Genomic DNA, 13,461 nt, shown 5'->3' with positions numbered 1-13,461 from the left:
ATGTTAGTATTCTTTAAATGTTTGCATGTGTGCTATATTTTTGTTTGTGCTTAATTTAAGTTGTGCTTCAGCTTTGGCTTGTTTAAATATGTACTTTAGAAGTGCTTTGCATGTATTTCAATATGCCTGTGCTGTTATATATCTTGTCTGCATGCTGTGTGTTTTAATATTGTGTTTATGTTATTTTATATTCGGTAAAAAGCTCTTAAGAGCTTATGTTTGTATTGTTAAATGTTAACCGAATCAAAATAAAACTTTCGTATATTTCTTATTTCCTATTAGTCAAAGTCATGTCTGTGGTGTCGTTGTGTTTTTTTTTTGTTTTTTTTTTTTATCTTGGTGTGAAAACGTATTTGTTTTTGGTTTAAATATTAAAAAAGCAAATTTTTTGAACAGAAAATTATATTTGTGTTTATCTCTTGCTAAACTGAAAAAGCTCGACATGAAACAATGATACAACCGAATAAACAAATAAACATGACTGTGACGGCAATTCTACCGCTATTAGTATCAAATTCACGGCTTAAAATCAAACGGTATGACTTCAAATATTTTTTCGGAAAAAAAACTTATTATTTAAAATGAAATAACAGGGATTTGTGTAGTACAATAAACACATTCTTGGAAATAATTTGTGAAAAATCTGAAATAACGAATACATAATATGGTCACACATGCGGCGGGAAAATTATATGATCTAACACTATATATCTGTCCCTGGTCACACTCTGCTGTAGTATGTATCGTTTTAAAAGTTTTAATATTATTTGAATTTCAATTACACGATACATAAAAGAATATTTTCTCATGTTTTTAATTTCCCATGCCTGCTTTTATCTTTTAAACCGTAAAAACAAGACGACCATTTAGGTGCCCGTTTGTTTCCTCTTTCAGTTCAGAAATAAACGGTTTAGAGTTGTATTTTAGACCGCACAAATTGTGACGTTTTACACATCGGGTTGCAGACAAGTAAAGAGCGATTGTTACATAAGTGGTTGAGCAGTATTTACTATTAGGCCGTACTTGTCTTTTATCCTGGCAGTAAATCAAGTTTTAAGAATATTAACACATCATAAGTATGAACATCTCAGACGAAAAATCACAGGCACTTTTTTCTATCCATGGGAAGACTAACTAATAGTAAAAGTAGATACGTTGAAAGTCATGAAAGTGGGTTTCCCATGGATAGAAACAAGTGCTTGTGCGAAAAATTGCGTTTTATACGCAGATTAAATTTTGACAGGACGTATTATGGTATACAAATGTCTGGCGTCTGTCCGTCCGTCCGGCGTGAACATGTCGTATCGTAGCTTGAGAACGACTTATCCAAATTTCATGAAACTTTACATAGTTGTTTCTTATAATGGTCAAGCTATCTGTATATATTTTGGTGAAAATAAATATTACTTTTTGAGTTACAGGACGGACTATGTAACTAAAACAGGGGTGTGTCTACTTTTTGGTGATGATTCAAAATTTAAATTTTTAGAGTTATTGAGTTGTTTTTTTTTAAAAGGGGGGTTTCCACATGTTTGGCCGTATGTCAGAAACTATATGATATTTGCATAAAAATTCACACACAAAACGACGGGCATATCATGTGCTCATGGGGCAGCTGTTTATTAATGTTGTTTGTAGTAATCTTATTTTATTAATTTTCATTTTGGATAATTTCTGTGTCCAGTGCACAGAACAAACAGGCCAATTTTGTTTTGCCCTCTTTGTTTTCCAAAATCTGTTATTTTATTGTCCCTCCCCCTTCCCACAATCAACTGACTAGACGACTGTTTGCCAGGGATATATATTATTATCATGTAACCAAAATAAGTCATGTTTATTTTTTTATAGACAATAGACAATATTTATTAGCACAAACACATTTACATTAAATGGTTATGGCATACAGTATTAATACAATATTTATATAAAGTAGGGGTAATAAAAATATAAATATACATGTATTATTATCAGTGAGTATGCGATAACTATGTGATAAAAAATAATATGCCATATGACATTCCAAGATGAGGGGTCAGTAGAAGTCATTGGCTTATTTCATGAAGATAAAATTATTCCAACTTCTGATTTGAAATATTTGAATATCAAGTTATAATTGGTGCAATTCTTATGACCATGATCATGATCAATTGATAAGAGCTGAAGGTAAAAGAAGTTTTCTTTTTTTCTTTTTTAACACTTTTAGAAATTCAAACAAACTATCATGAATAGAACAAAGAAGGTAAAAATAAATTATTCACCTTGATTACAATGAAAAGTGGTCAGTTTAATTAATTACTGACACAATTAACCTGAGGACATTAGTTTGAAAATCTTATGTCATAAGATTAAAATTCATCTTAATTGGATTAAAAATCAATTGCTTTGTCAAAACATGCCAAATTAAAACTGATAGTTCACTGCATATATATTGATGTACAACAGAACAAAACTGCACGAAAGATAAGATCATCATGGCTGCAAGAACATGTATGGACAGTTGATAGGTTTAGCAATGAACATTTTTAAGCAGAAAGTCTTATTCTGGGAATTATAACAAAATGTTCTGATGCATAAATTCTTTAAAATACTTGTTTATCTTTTAAAAATTCACTACAAGATATTGCATAGCTACTAAATGCAACAACATGTGAAGGGTTATAAAACTGCTCTCTAGTGCAGTTGTCTTATGGTGTTACGGTTAATTGTAACACAACTGCTGTAGAGTTCAGATCATCATGGCTGCAAGAACAAGTATGACCAATTGGTAGATTAAGCAATAATCACTTATTAAGTAAAAGTTTACATCGATTTGTATGAAATATTGATTTTTTAGTAAATAAGTAAAAGTTGTTTCTATTTCAATTCTCAATTATAGTAATTTATTTTATAGCTAGAAGATCTGTTAAAAAAGAAATCATGTCTATATACAGAAGTACTGTTTGGTTTGTGAAAGGACTGAAAGAATATACTAAGTATGTATGATAATTTGTAAATTGAATCAAGACTAATACTTTAATGAACATATTGGTTTTGTGTAAATTACATGAAAAAGAAATGACATAGCTTAAATAATTTTGGTAAACAATGAAAGATGTTAATACTAACTTAACATGTCAGGTATACTGTATATCTTTCGTCTAATCTGAAGTATGGTTATAAATTAATTCTGTAGTTATAGAATGTGTTCATTCATCAGAGAATTTCTGGTTATATTGTTATAGTTATACTGTGTATTACAATTCTTGTCTGTTCTTCATCTTTATACTTTGATAGGCTTAATTTACATTTCGTATACATTTGTTGTACTTTATTTTTCAGACAAGGATACCTAAATGCTAGTAGAAGTTTCCGACCAAATGACCTTGATGTAGATGTCACTGGTAAAAGTTTTATGATAACAGGAGCTAACAGTGGGATAGGGAAATGTACTGCTCTAGCCATTGCTAAAAAAGGTAAGTCGCCGAGATTAAGGACACTTTTTTACTTGAAAAGTGAAATGATATAACAAAATTATATTCAACAATACTTCAGAATTTTTTCTGAAAAGTTTTGGGTTGAACGACCTGGTTATACATGAGAAACTGAAATTTCATAAAAATTGCCAAGGGAGATAATATTGTACAGCCTGATTCAGCCTACAGCTGTAAATATACTGCACATGTACAATGATAAATGGTATACAACAATGAAACAGCTGATATAAAACAAAGACTCAGTTTAATAATATAGAATGTGTTGGGGCTGATGTTATGACAGTGATGTTATGAGATTATTATTGAAACATCAATAAAAATCTTCTGAGGCTATTTTTTATACGATCAAGCTAAAATTGCATTTTAATACTGGTAGCTTTTTGTCTTTGCATAATTAAGATTTTCCTTTTCAGGTGGGACAGTACATATGGTATGTAGAGACTCAGTAAGAGGAGAAGATGCCAGAAAAGAAATAACAGAAGCAACAGGAAACCAGGTAAGATGTCACATGTTCATAAAGAGGTTGGTACTTTGTAGTTGACTTTTGTTTATAACGTATAGAGTTTTATAATTTTATTAACTTGTGTCTGGTCCCTTTTATAATTTGAGCAAATGTTATATGTTTAAACTTGAAAGATATACTAAATGGAAATTATGTACCTGTAGTCAGAAGAATTTTTTTCATTGCACTGTTATATAAATTTAACTAGCATTTAAGTGTAAAAACAACCAGAGAAGTTAGGGACTATTTGAATATGAATTAATGCTGTTTTATTTTTTCTTTCTTTTAGAATATATTCTTACATCTACTGGACATGTCAAAGCCAAAAGATATTGCAAAGTTTGCTACAGACTTTGAAACCTCTGGAAAAAACTTAGATGTTTTGGTAAGAAATTGTCTAACCTAGTCTCATTATTTGCATTAATAAAACCTGGCAATAATGTTTGAATGAACAGTAGTCTGTTTTATTAGCATTTCACTAGATGCCCAGGTGTCAAACAGCATCATTACAGTAAGAGAGCCAATGACCTTATATCATAACAAATGTAAAAAGGACTTCCCCTTGTTTAGAAGTGATGAGAGCAAACCCTTTTCCCATACAAATGTACAAATTAATTTCATTTAGATCCATAAAACCAGTTGACTTGTGATGATCTTTTACAATTACTGTATTGACTTTTTTTGCTTAACTTTAAGTAAACTTTTATATTCATATATATTTATTTTACAGATAAATAATGCAGGCTGTATGGTTATTATAAGGGAGTTAACAGATGATGGACTGGAGAAAAATTTTGCTACAAATACCTTAGGTTTGTATTAAATTTTACATTGCTTATGTTTTTATCTGTAATCTCTTTATTAATATAGTCTATACTTTTACTAGTAAAGATTTAAAAAAAACAGCTTACTTAATGTGATAAACCAGTAATTATTTTTGAATTTTATAAAGAAATGCTCATTTTATTTTTTATATAAATGTACAGTTGTCTGTTGTGTTTTAAAGTGTCTCATAAGTCTATTCTAAGGCTGGATATTTGATCTTTGTTTGTATTATGAATTGTTGTATATATATATTGTCTGATCAAATATGTGACACTATAATAAACTAATTATTTATTTTATTTTATTTTTATTTTATTTTATTATTATTAAATTTTACGAAAAAATAGCAACATCCTAATGCTGGATATGAAACTTTTTATTGTATGTGAAACAGGTATACTTATTTTTTTCATTTTTCACGCATAAAAAAAGCAAACTGATTGTAAACATTTTAGATAAGAAAAAAAAATGAAAAATTTCTTTCTCCATCTAAATTTCAGGTTCATGTCATTTCAGCCTTCATTACACTAACTGTTCTTTTCAATTTCAGGAGCACACGTTTTAACAACATCTCTGTTATCTGTGCTGAACAAGGCTGAAAAACCAAGAGTGGTAAGTACAGTGAAACTTCTCTAAACCGGTCCCTCTTAATACCGGTTCTCCCTTCATATCGGCCAAAACCGCAAGTCCCGGCCGGCGTGTATGTAAATAAACGGTCAGGTTACCTTATAAAACCGGCCACCCCTTTAAACCGGATACCGGCCGTTATTTGTGTATTTGTGTAATCAAAATCAATAAAATATCACCTCATAAAACCGGCCTTCTCATTTGTAATCATTAGTCCATATATAATACTGTTATATAAACAAACAAGTTAATCCGGTCAATTAGACACCTGCATGGCCACTGAGTAGTGTTCACCTGTCAATGTCAAATCAATACCCGAATAAATTATCGGTTGAGAGATTTTGATCTTCACCCACGCTAATCAATGATGATGGTTAATTAGCATTTAATGTTTTAGCTTGGCTACTTTATTTCATCATTTTAAATATAAAATTTAGGCAAATTATCAAATTAATCACTCACTTTGACTCGTAAATTGTTATCGTCGGGTTAATGTATTGTAATTTATCAATCCTTTATAATTTGGTTAAAGGATGTATATTTAGTATGAGGTGTGGTGCTCTGAAGTGTGTGCATTGCTTATGTAATGTTTCATCATCATCGCATGGTACGATGAATGGCTGAAATGATTTTCAATAATATTAAATATTAATATTAAAATTGTTTTGTTATATAGTTGCATTTTATTTGTTATTCCTGCAAAATAAAAAATAATAAAGATACAAATGATGTTTTAATATTTATTTCATAATCAATTTAGAATACAAAGCTAAATTTACACAACAAAACAAACTTTATGATTGAGGTACAATACATGGTAAAAAAAAACAAATGCACACATATTGAAGGGAAGTAACTCTTATATTGAAGGGAAGTAACTCTTGTTAATTTCAAATTCATTAAACCGGCCACCCCTGAAAACCGGCCGAATCCCGTGGTCCGACGGGCGGCCGGTTTGGAGAAGTTTCACTGTAACTATTAATTTTACAATTTTGACAAGACTTTATACCAGACTATATTTGTTAGGTAGTACACTGCATGTGATGCAGAACTTCAAAAGATAACATAAAATAATTATCTTTATTATTTAATATTCTATTTGAGGCTTTTAGTACACAAGAAAATATTCATATAATATATGCATTTCTTTTTGTATAGATATTGGTAACATCTGGTGGCATGTTAGTACAGAAGTTAGATCTAAAGGACTTACAGTTTGAAAAGATGTATCCATTTGATGGCACCATGGCTTATGCACAGAATAAACGACAACAAGTTATAATGACAGAACAGTATGCTAAAAAGTATCCTAATATACACTGTTCATGTATGCATCCAGGATGGGCTGATACTCCAGGTAACACACTGCTTATTGGAAATTACTGATACCATATTTGTAAAAAAAAAAATTTACTTTTAAAGTTAAAAAAAGATGGTATATCTATCCCTTTGGCCCTAAAGGAGAAGGTTCAGTAAGACCCCTTTTTGGCCCCAAAATTAAGCAGTTTTGCAAAATTGTGAAAATGTAATCTTTTATCTATGTTTTGGAAAGTAGAATGCTTCTGCTACATAGATATGTGCCGTTTTGAGTCTTTTGACAATACAATGCACATATATCGTGTACTAGCATCATAAAGTCTTGCTAAATTACTGAAATCTTCACAATTATAACATTTTGGTTAAATTTTAGACAGTTTCAGTCTTAAATGAAAGTGGCCGCATTCGTGTTCATTCATTATATTAAAATGTAAGTTGTATTTTGTTATAATACATAACATACATAAAGGTTGAGGATGAACACTGATGCGGCCACTTTTATTTTTGACAAAAACCATCTGAAAAGTGACGTTTTTTGGCATATTTGATAGATTTTTCATATCTAAGCTTCAATCAGAACATTTTTTATGACTGACTGAGCCAAAATCGGCCCTTACCAGACCTACTCCTTTAGTGGAAAAGTGAAGTTTGATTATTTTTTAAATGTAAGTTAAATGTAAGAAAAGCTATTTAAGACCATTATAATGTTAGATTTTGAGTTCAGTGGAAGTTTTTCAGTTAAGATTTTGTAGACATTATGTGGATACATGTAAATTCTTTCATTGACCATTATTGTTGTATTTTTTGTGTAATCTGAAATTTTTTCATTGACCATTATTGTTGTATTTTTTGTGTAATCTGAAATTTTTTGTGTAATCTGAAATTTTTATTTATTCTATGAGCTGTGTAAAATTTAAAGGTGAATTTTCTGACATTTTTTCTGTAGAAAAAGGAGTATTGCAAGGGGAACCATTATCACCTATTCTATTCTCAATGTTTTTAAATGATTTTGAAAATGAGTTTATCAATAGCTTATGTTTACCAGTAGACATAAAAGAACTTTCATTGTTTTTATTGATGTATGCAGATGACACTGTTATATTTTCTGAAACTATTGATGGGTTGCAAAATATGTTGAATTCATTACATAATTATTGTAAAAAGTGGAAACTTATTGTAAACACAAGCAAAACTAAGGTGGTTGTTTTCAGAAACGGGGGTAAATTAAGAAGCGAGGAAAAATGGTTTTATAATGGTGAAATTATTGAAGTTGCTGATCATTATTTGTATCTGGGTGTTATGTTATATTACAATGCAAAGTTTAATCAAACTCAGTTAAATATTGCTGCCAAAGGCAGAAAATGTTTATCAATGTTGTATGGTAAAATAAAACATATGTGTTTAAATGTACAAACAAAATTGTATTTATTTGATGTCTATGTATCACCTGTTTTATTATATGGAAGTGAAATATGGGGTTTTCATAATGCATCTGATATAGAAAAACTTCATATAGAATTTTGTAAAATCATTTTGACTGTTAAAAAATCCACTGCTACCGCAATGGTTTATTCTGAGTTGGGAAGATTTCCTTTATTGATATCTCGGAAAGTGAAAATATTAAAATATTGGGTTCGTCTATTACGGACGAGAAATTGTATTCTTAGTGCTATATATAATGATATGTATGACGAGTGTGAATCAGGCAATAAGTCATCATGGGTTAATAATGTTAAATGTATGTTACTTAGCCTAGGTTTTGGACATGTGTGGTATGCACAGAATGTTGTATGCGAAGAAGCATTCATTATTTTATTCAAACAAAGACTTATTGACCATTTTATTCAAGAAAGAAATATGTTTTTCGATTCATCATCAAAATGTACTATCTATAAACACCTTGTGGATAATGTTCAATTGCAGTTTTACTTGACAAAAAATTTAAGTCCACAATGTATTAGATTTTTAACTAAGTATAGAATGTGTTCACACAAATTAAATATTGAATATGGTAGATTCATTAAAAAAGCAAGAAATGAAAGATTATGCATCTTATGTAACCAGGGTGACATCGAGGATGAGTTTCATTTTATTTTAAAATGTCCAAAATATGACATTATTAGAAAAATGTATATAAAAAGGTATTATTATACAAATGCATCTGTTTTTAAATTAGTTCAATTATTGTCAACAAAGAATGTATCAGAGTTATCAAATTTAGGAAAATATCTGAAATACGCCACAGATATAAAATTTTCATGACATTCTTCTGAACGAATTATACTATGTAGTCTTGCCTCCGATTGTATTTAAAATGTTCTGTTATGATATTTATGTACATATTTATGATATACCTATAAGCTGTATTGCTTTTGGTTTGAAATAAACTATTATATTTCAACACTTCTAATTAGTCTGATCTAAATTGACTAGGATTGTCAGTTTTCCTCCTGAAGGTCTGTAGTTTTCTCTGGACACCCCTTTCCTCTACCTATAATATAAACTGACAGAAACAAAATAAAATAATAGTGCTGAAAGTGGCATTATACACCTATCAATCAATTAATCAATCAAATGAGTCCCAGTAAGATTATCCTACATAATCTCTACCTTCCAATAAACCTTAGTCATAAATGGTTTGATTTTAGAATGTACAGATGATAATAACATTTATCTGAGCAGTGCATATTAGATTATCTTTGTCCACAAATGTAGTCCCTAGTGTGGACAGTGTGTTACTTGCCAATATTTTGTTTACCCCTTCCAAATGTATTTCTCCATGTTTTATGCCTCAAATAGTAAATCAAGGGATGAAATGACACTCAAAAAATTTGGGTAATGAATTTTAAAGTAATGTTGTGATTTGGTTCAGTTGAAAAAGGTTAAAAATTCGCACTTCGGAAGCTGTCAAAAGATTTCAAGACCCCCTTAATATAAAATTGTCCATATTTTGAGTTAGAGCCGATAAAGTTTTCTATAATTTGGATATAATTTGTCCCAAAAGTAGTACAACACACTCTAAAACATTGTTGAGAAAGCACAGGTGGGATTTTTTTAATTTGAATTTATTGTATAAAAGAAATGCACTACGGAATAATTGTGGTCTCGAACCAGCCAGGAATGTGAAGTGAATGCGATTTCTTCGAACAATGTTACCAAGCAAATGTTACCATAATATGATAGTGATTTAGAGCAAAAATAGTTATTTTAAAGATTTTTTTTTATAGCTGTCAGAATGTCGATGCCAAGTTTTCATGCTAAGATGAAGGACAGGTTAAGGACACCAGAACAAGGTGCAGATACACTTCTATGGTTAGCCATATCAGATGCAGCCATTAAACAACCTAGTGGATTATTTTTTCAAGGTAAGAACTTTGTTTTGTTCTTTATAAAACTTAGAAGTCGTGGTATGATTGCCAATGAGACAACTCTCCACTAGAGACCAACTGACACATAATTTTTACAACTATAGCTCATTGTAAGGTCTTCAACAATGAACAACATCTATACTGCTTGGAGAGCTATTAAAGGCTCTTAAATGAAAAATGTAAAACAATTCAAACAAGGAACACTTATGGCCTGATTTATGTACCTCCGAATTATAGGCTCCTGTTTAGTTTCTTTCTTATTTCTGTCATAGTTTAAGTTTTTTGGGAAAGGTGGATAGTTAGAATGAAATATAAATATCGGACATGTCAACTGTCATTGTCGACAATTGGTAGTTGCCTAGTAATTCAACATGAGTCAAATTATTTTGCTGTCTTTACGTTGAAACTCAGTCACTAGTATATATGATGTATAATTAGATCAACAGGTTTAACCTTATTGAAATTTGAGTTGTCTCCCCTTTGGTTTATTTAATATCAGCTCACACTATGGTTAACACAAAATTGTATCACTTCCCGATTGTATTCAAGATAAAGAAACTGTATATTAACAAAATACAAAAATTGTATTTGCTCTGATTTTAAGATCATTTAATGTGTCATTTGTATGAACAATTTTTTATACCCCATCTATAATAGTAGAGGGGCACTATGTTTTCTGGTCTGTGGGTCTGTTTGTTTGTCAGTTTGTCAGTATGTCCCACTTCAGGTTAAAGAGTTTTTGATGAAGTTGAAGTCCAATCAACTTGAAACTTAGTACACATGTGCCCTATGATATGATCTTTCTAATTTTAATGCCAAATTAGAGTTTTTACCACAATTTCAGGGTTCACTGAACATAGAAAATGACTGAAAATTTCACATAGGTTAAAGTTTTTGTTCAAGGTAGTTTTTGATGAAGTTGAAGTCTAATCAACATGAAACTTAGTATAAATGTTCCCTGTGATATGATCTTTCTAATTTAAATGCCAAATTAGAGATTTTCATGGTCCACTAAACAAAGAAAATCAAGTTGCGAGTGGGGCATCCATGTTCTTGTTTATTATATGAAAATATTTTTGGTTACTTTCAAGTGTTTCAAATGAAATATCATTTTTTGTATGAAAGAATCATTTTTTGGGTTGTGTGCTGTTCCTTATTATGTATAGTTTCTTGATTTTTTTTTATGTACAAGTTCTTTATCAAACATATATTTATTTGTTTTACAGATCGTACATCAGTATCAAAACATCTACCATTAGCATGGTCCAAATCTACAAAACAAGAAGATGAACAACTTATGTCTGCCTTAGATGAATTATCAAAACAGTATTCTACGCTCTCATAATATTTTATATTTTTAAAATGTGAATCAGTGTTTTGACTTGTTGTATTAATTGTTACATGTTTTTAAATATGAATGGCAAAGTTTGTTACTTTTTAATTTAAAAAAAAGACTTTGTAATTGTGATTTACCTTTAAATATTTGATTTACAAACTTAATATATGTTTAATATTTTAATTACCAATACAGCATTATATTTAATCACATTTCTTTTATGAATTTAAGTCATGGTCAAATTTAAAAAAAACTGATTTTAAAGTTGACATTATCTTATATATCTCTCTTTTCATGATATGAATTGAATATGATTAGTTTTAACATGCATCCATGTATTTGTAAAAAAGATTAATGTTACATGTATATTAACATTTAAATTTTACATTTTTCGCGTAATTTTATAGCGGCAATATTTTATATAGATAAGTATTTTATCAATTTTAAAATCATTGTGACAATCTTTATATGTTTAAGTTTTTTTTAATAGTAATTTATCAAACCACATTGATTGCAATGTTTTTTTTTTTTATCATATCATACAACTAAAGGTCATATTGCAGTTTATGGATGGTTTTTAGTCTAGAATGACATCAACTATTCCTTATATTATACTTAAATACTACAAGTTTTCAAACAAAATAGTAGGATTGTATTTTACCAAGCATTTTTAGAAAATCAAGAACAATTTTGTTCTTGGTTGGTGCATCTATTTTACTTACCTACCTCAATTGTTTTTAATTGGTTTATATTTAGTGTCATCATTGATGTTTATAATTGTATGCTATTAATTGTTTTATCGCTCTTTTTATATTTATTAAATGTTATCATTAAATTATAACATATGTTGTATAAAGATTATAATAAACAGCTGAAAGCACTCTATTCTTTGCCTAGTTATTTAATTACATGATGTTGAAAACAGGCTTATGTCTCATTAATTCTTTCTTCTTTAAATCATGGAGGTTTGACAAAGCAATTGACTGTGTGTGACTTGTTTTGTTTGAACTACTATGCCAGAAGAAGTTTCTTTGATATGTGAAAGTATGAAGTATTGAATGTTTGCCAGTAGACAGTAAGCAACCAATACAATGTACCAATAAATTTATATCAATACCTGTACTGGTTATCATCAAAATAACAACAACCACTGCTGAAAGCCTAAAGAACAACTAGATATTCAGTATTCAGATTCAGTAATATTTTTGAGATATTATTGTACAGGGTGCAAATGATTTTATTTTAAGTAATTTTTCTGAAAAAGAATCATAAAATTTTAAAATAGTATACCATCCAACAATAACACATAAGGATCAGCATCAGTTAGATATAAGTTACAAATTGAATTTTAAACTATTACTTACTGGTCATGCCCAAGTATTTGGTCAACAGACTGGTGATTGATTGGTTCATTGTTGGGTGCTTTATGACCAGTGGCAAATATTTTGTGCATGTAAGGACCATACAACTGATGAGATTGTTCTGTCCTGAAATTTACAGACGAGTTAGACAAGCCGTTGTTGGGTTTCTGCCACTGAATAAGTAATTTGAAGGAAATTTTGCAGTGTTGGTTATCTTGAATATTATTATAGATGCAGATAAACTGTAAACAGAAATAATGTTCATCAAAGTAAGATCGACAAATAAGTCAATATAACATCTTTGAAACTAAAGCAAAAGTATAATGGTTGCATTATTCCATGCATTAATTGTAAATAAAAATTTAAGGTGAGCATACACAGGCTCCTTGGAGCCTCTAGTTATATATGTTATTTCACAAGACAACAGTACACAGGAAGACATTTCACCCTACCAAGAACCATTTTTGTCAACCCTGTGACTAATGTTGTAGAAAGCTTGACATAGTGATAGTGACCTGTGCACGGTGGTTTTGGTTCAGTCTCTTTAACCTTTATATTTTCGTAGGTGGAATACCTGGATGCTTCATACTTGGTATATAGATGCCTTATGTTAGGAAGTTTTGTCCATTGTCCTTGACTTCATTTTCATGGT

At 29.8% G+C, this 13,461-nt stretch overlaps 1 protein-coding gene across 5 annotated transcripts; it reads left to right on the top strand.

Moving 5' to 3' along the window:
* The first annotated feature begins 847 nt into the window (after window positions 1-847).
* On the top strand, window positions 848-12,328 carry LOC134711569 (dehydrogenase/reductase SDR family member 12-like). Of its 5 annotated transcripts, none has more exons than XM_063572230.1 (10): window positions 848-969; window positions 2,891-2,972; window positions 3,319-3,452; window positions 3,887-3,969; window positions 4,265-4,360; window positions 4,706-4,787; window positions 5,351-5,412; window positions 6,586-6,784; window positions 9,972-10,109; window positions 11,339-12,328. In XM_063572230.1, the coding sequence occupies exons 2-10, from the start codon at window positions 2,917-2,919 to the stop codon at window positions 11,455-11,457; spliced, it is 969 nt and encodes a 322-aa protein (XP_063428300.1). In that variant the 5' UTR covers window positions 848-969; window positions 2,891-2,916; the 3' UTR covers window positions 11,458-12,328. The 5 variants fall into 5 exon arrangements, with proteins under 5 accessions (XP_063428300.1, XP_063428299.1, XP_063428295.1 ...); XM_063572229.1 differs by having other exon boundaries at window positions 940-1,076; XM_063572225.1 differs by lacking the exon at window positions 848-969 and adding an exon at window positions 1,172-1,254.
* The last annotated feature ends 1,133 nt before the right edge of the window (window positions 12,329-13,461 follow it).

The sequence above is a fragment of the Mytilus trossulus genome, chromosome 3 (genome assembly GCF_036588685.1).
Source record: "Mytilus trossulus isolate FHL-02 chromosome 3, PNRI_Mtr1.1.1.hap1, whole genome shotgun sequence".
NCBI lineage: Eukaryota > Metazoa > Mollusca > Bivalvia > Mytilida > Mytilidae > Mytilus > Mytilus trossulus.
Note: the sequence above shows the minus strand (reverse complement) of the source record. Positions and strands in the feature narration are given on the sequence as shown.

Excerpts from the sequence above, each read along its gene's own strand:
- LOC134711569 (XM_063572225.1), top strand. The coding sequence starts at position 1,182 with ATGGATAGAAACAAGTGCTTGTGCGAAAAATTGCGTTTTATACGCAGA. Across the intron at positions 3,453-3,886 it reads TCTAGCCATTGCTAAAAAAG|GTGGGACAGTACATATGGTA; the intron begins GTAAGTCGCCGA and ends TTTCCTTTTCAG. Across the intron at positions 5,413-6,585 it reads AGGCTGAAAAACCAAGAGTG|ATATTGGTAACATCTGGTGG; the intron begins GTAAGTACAGTG and ends CTTTTTGTATAG.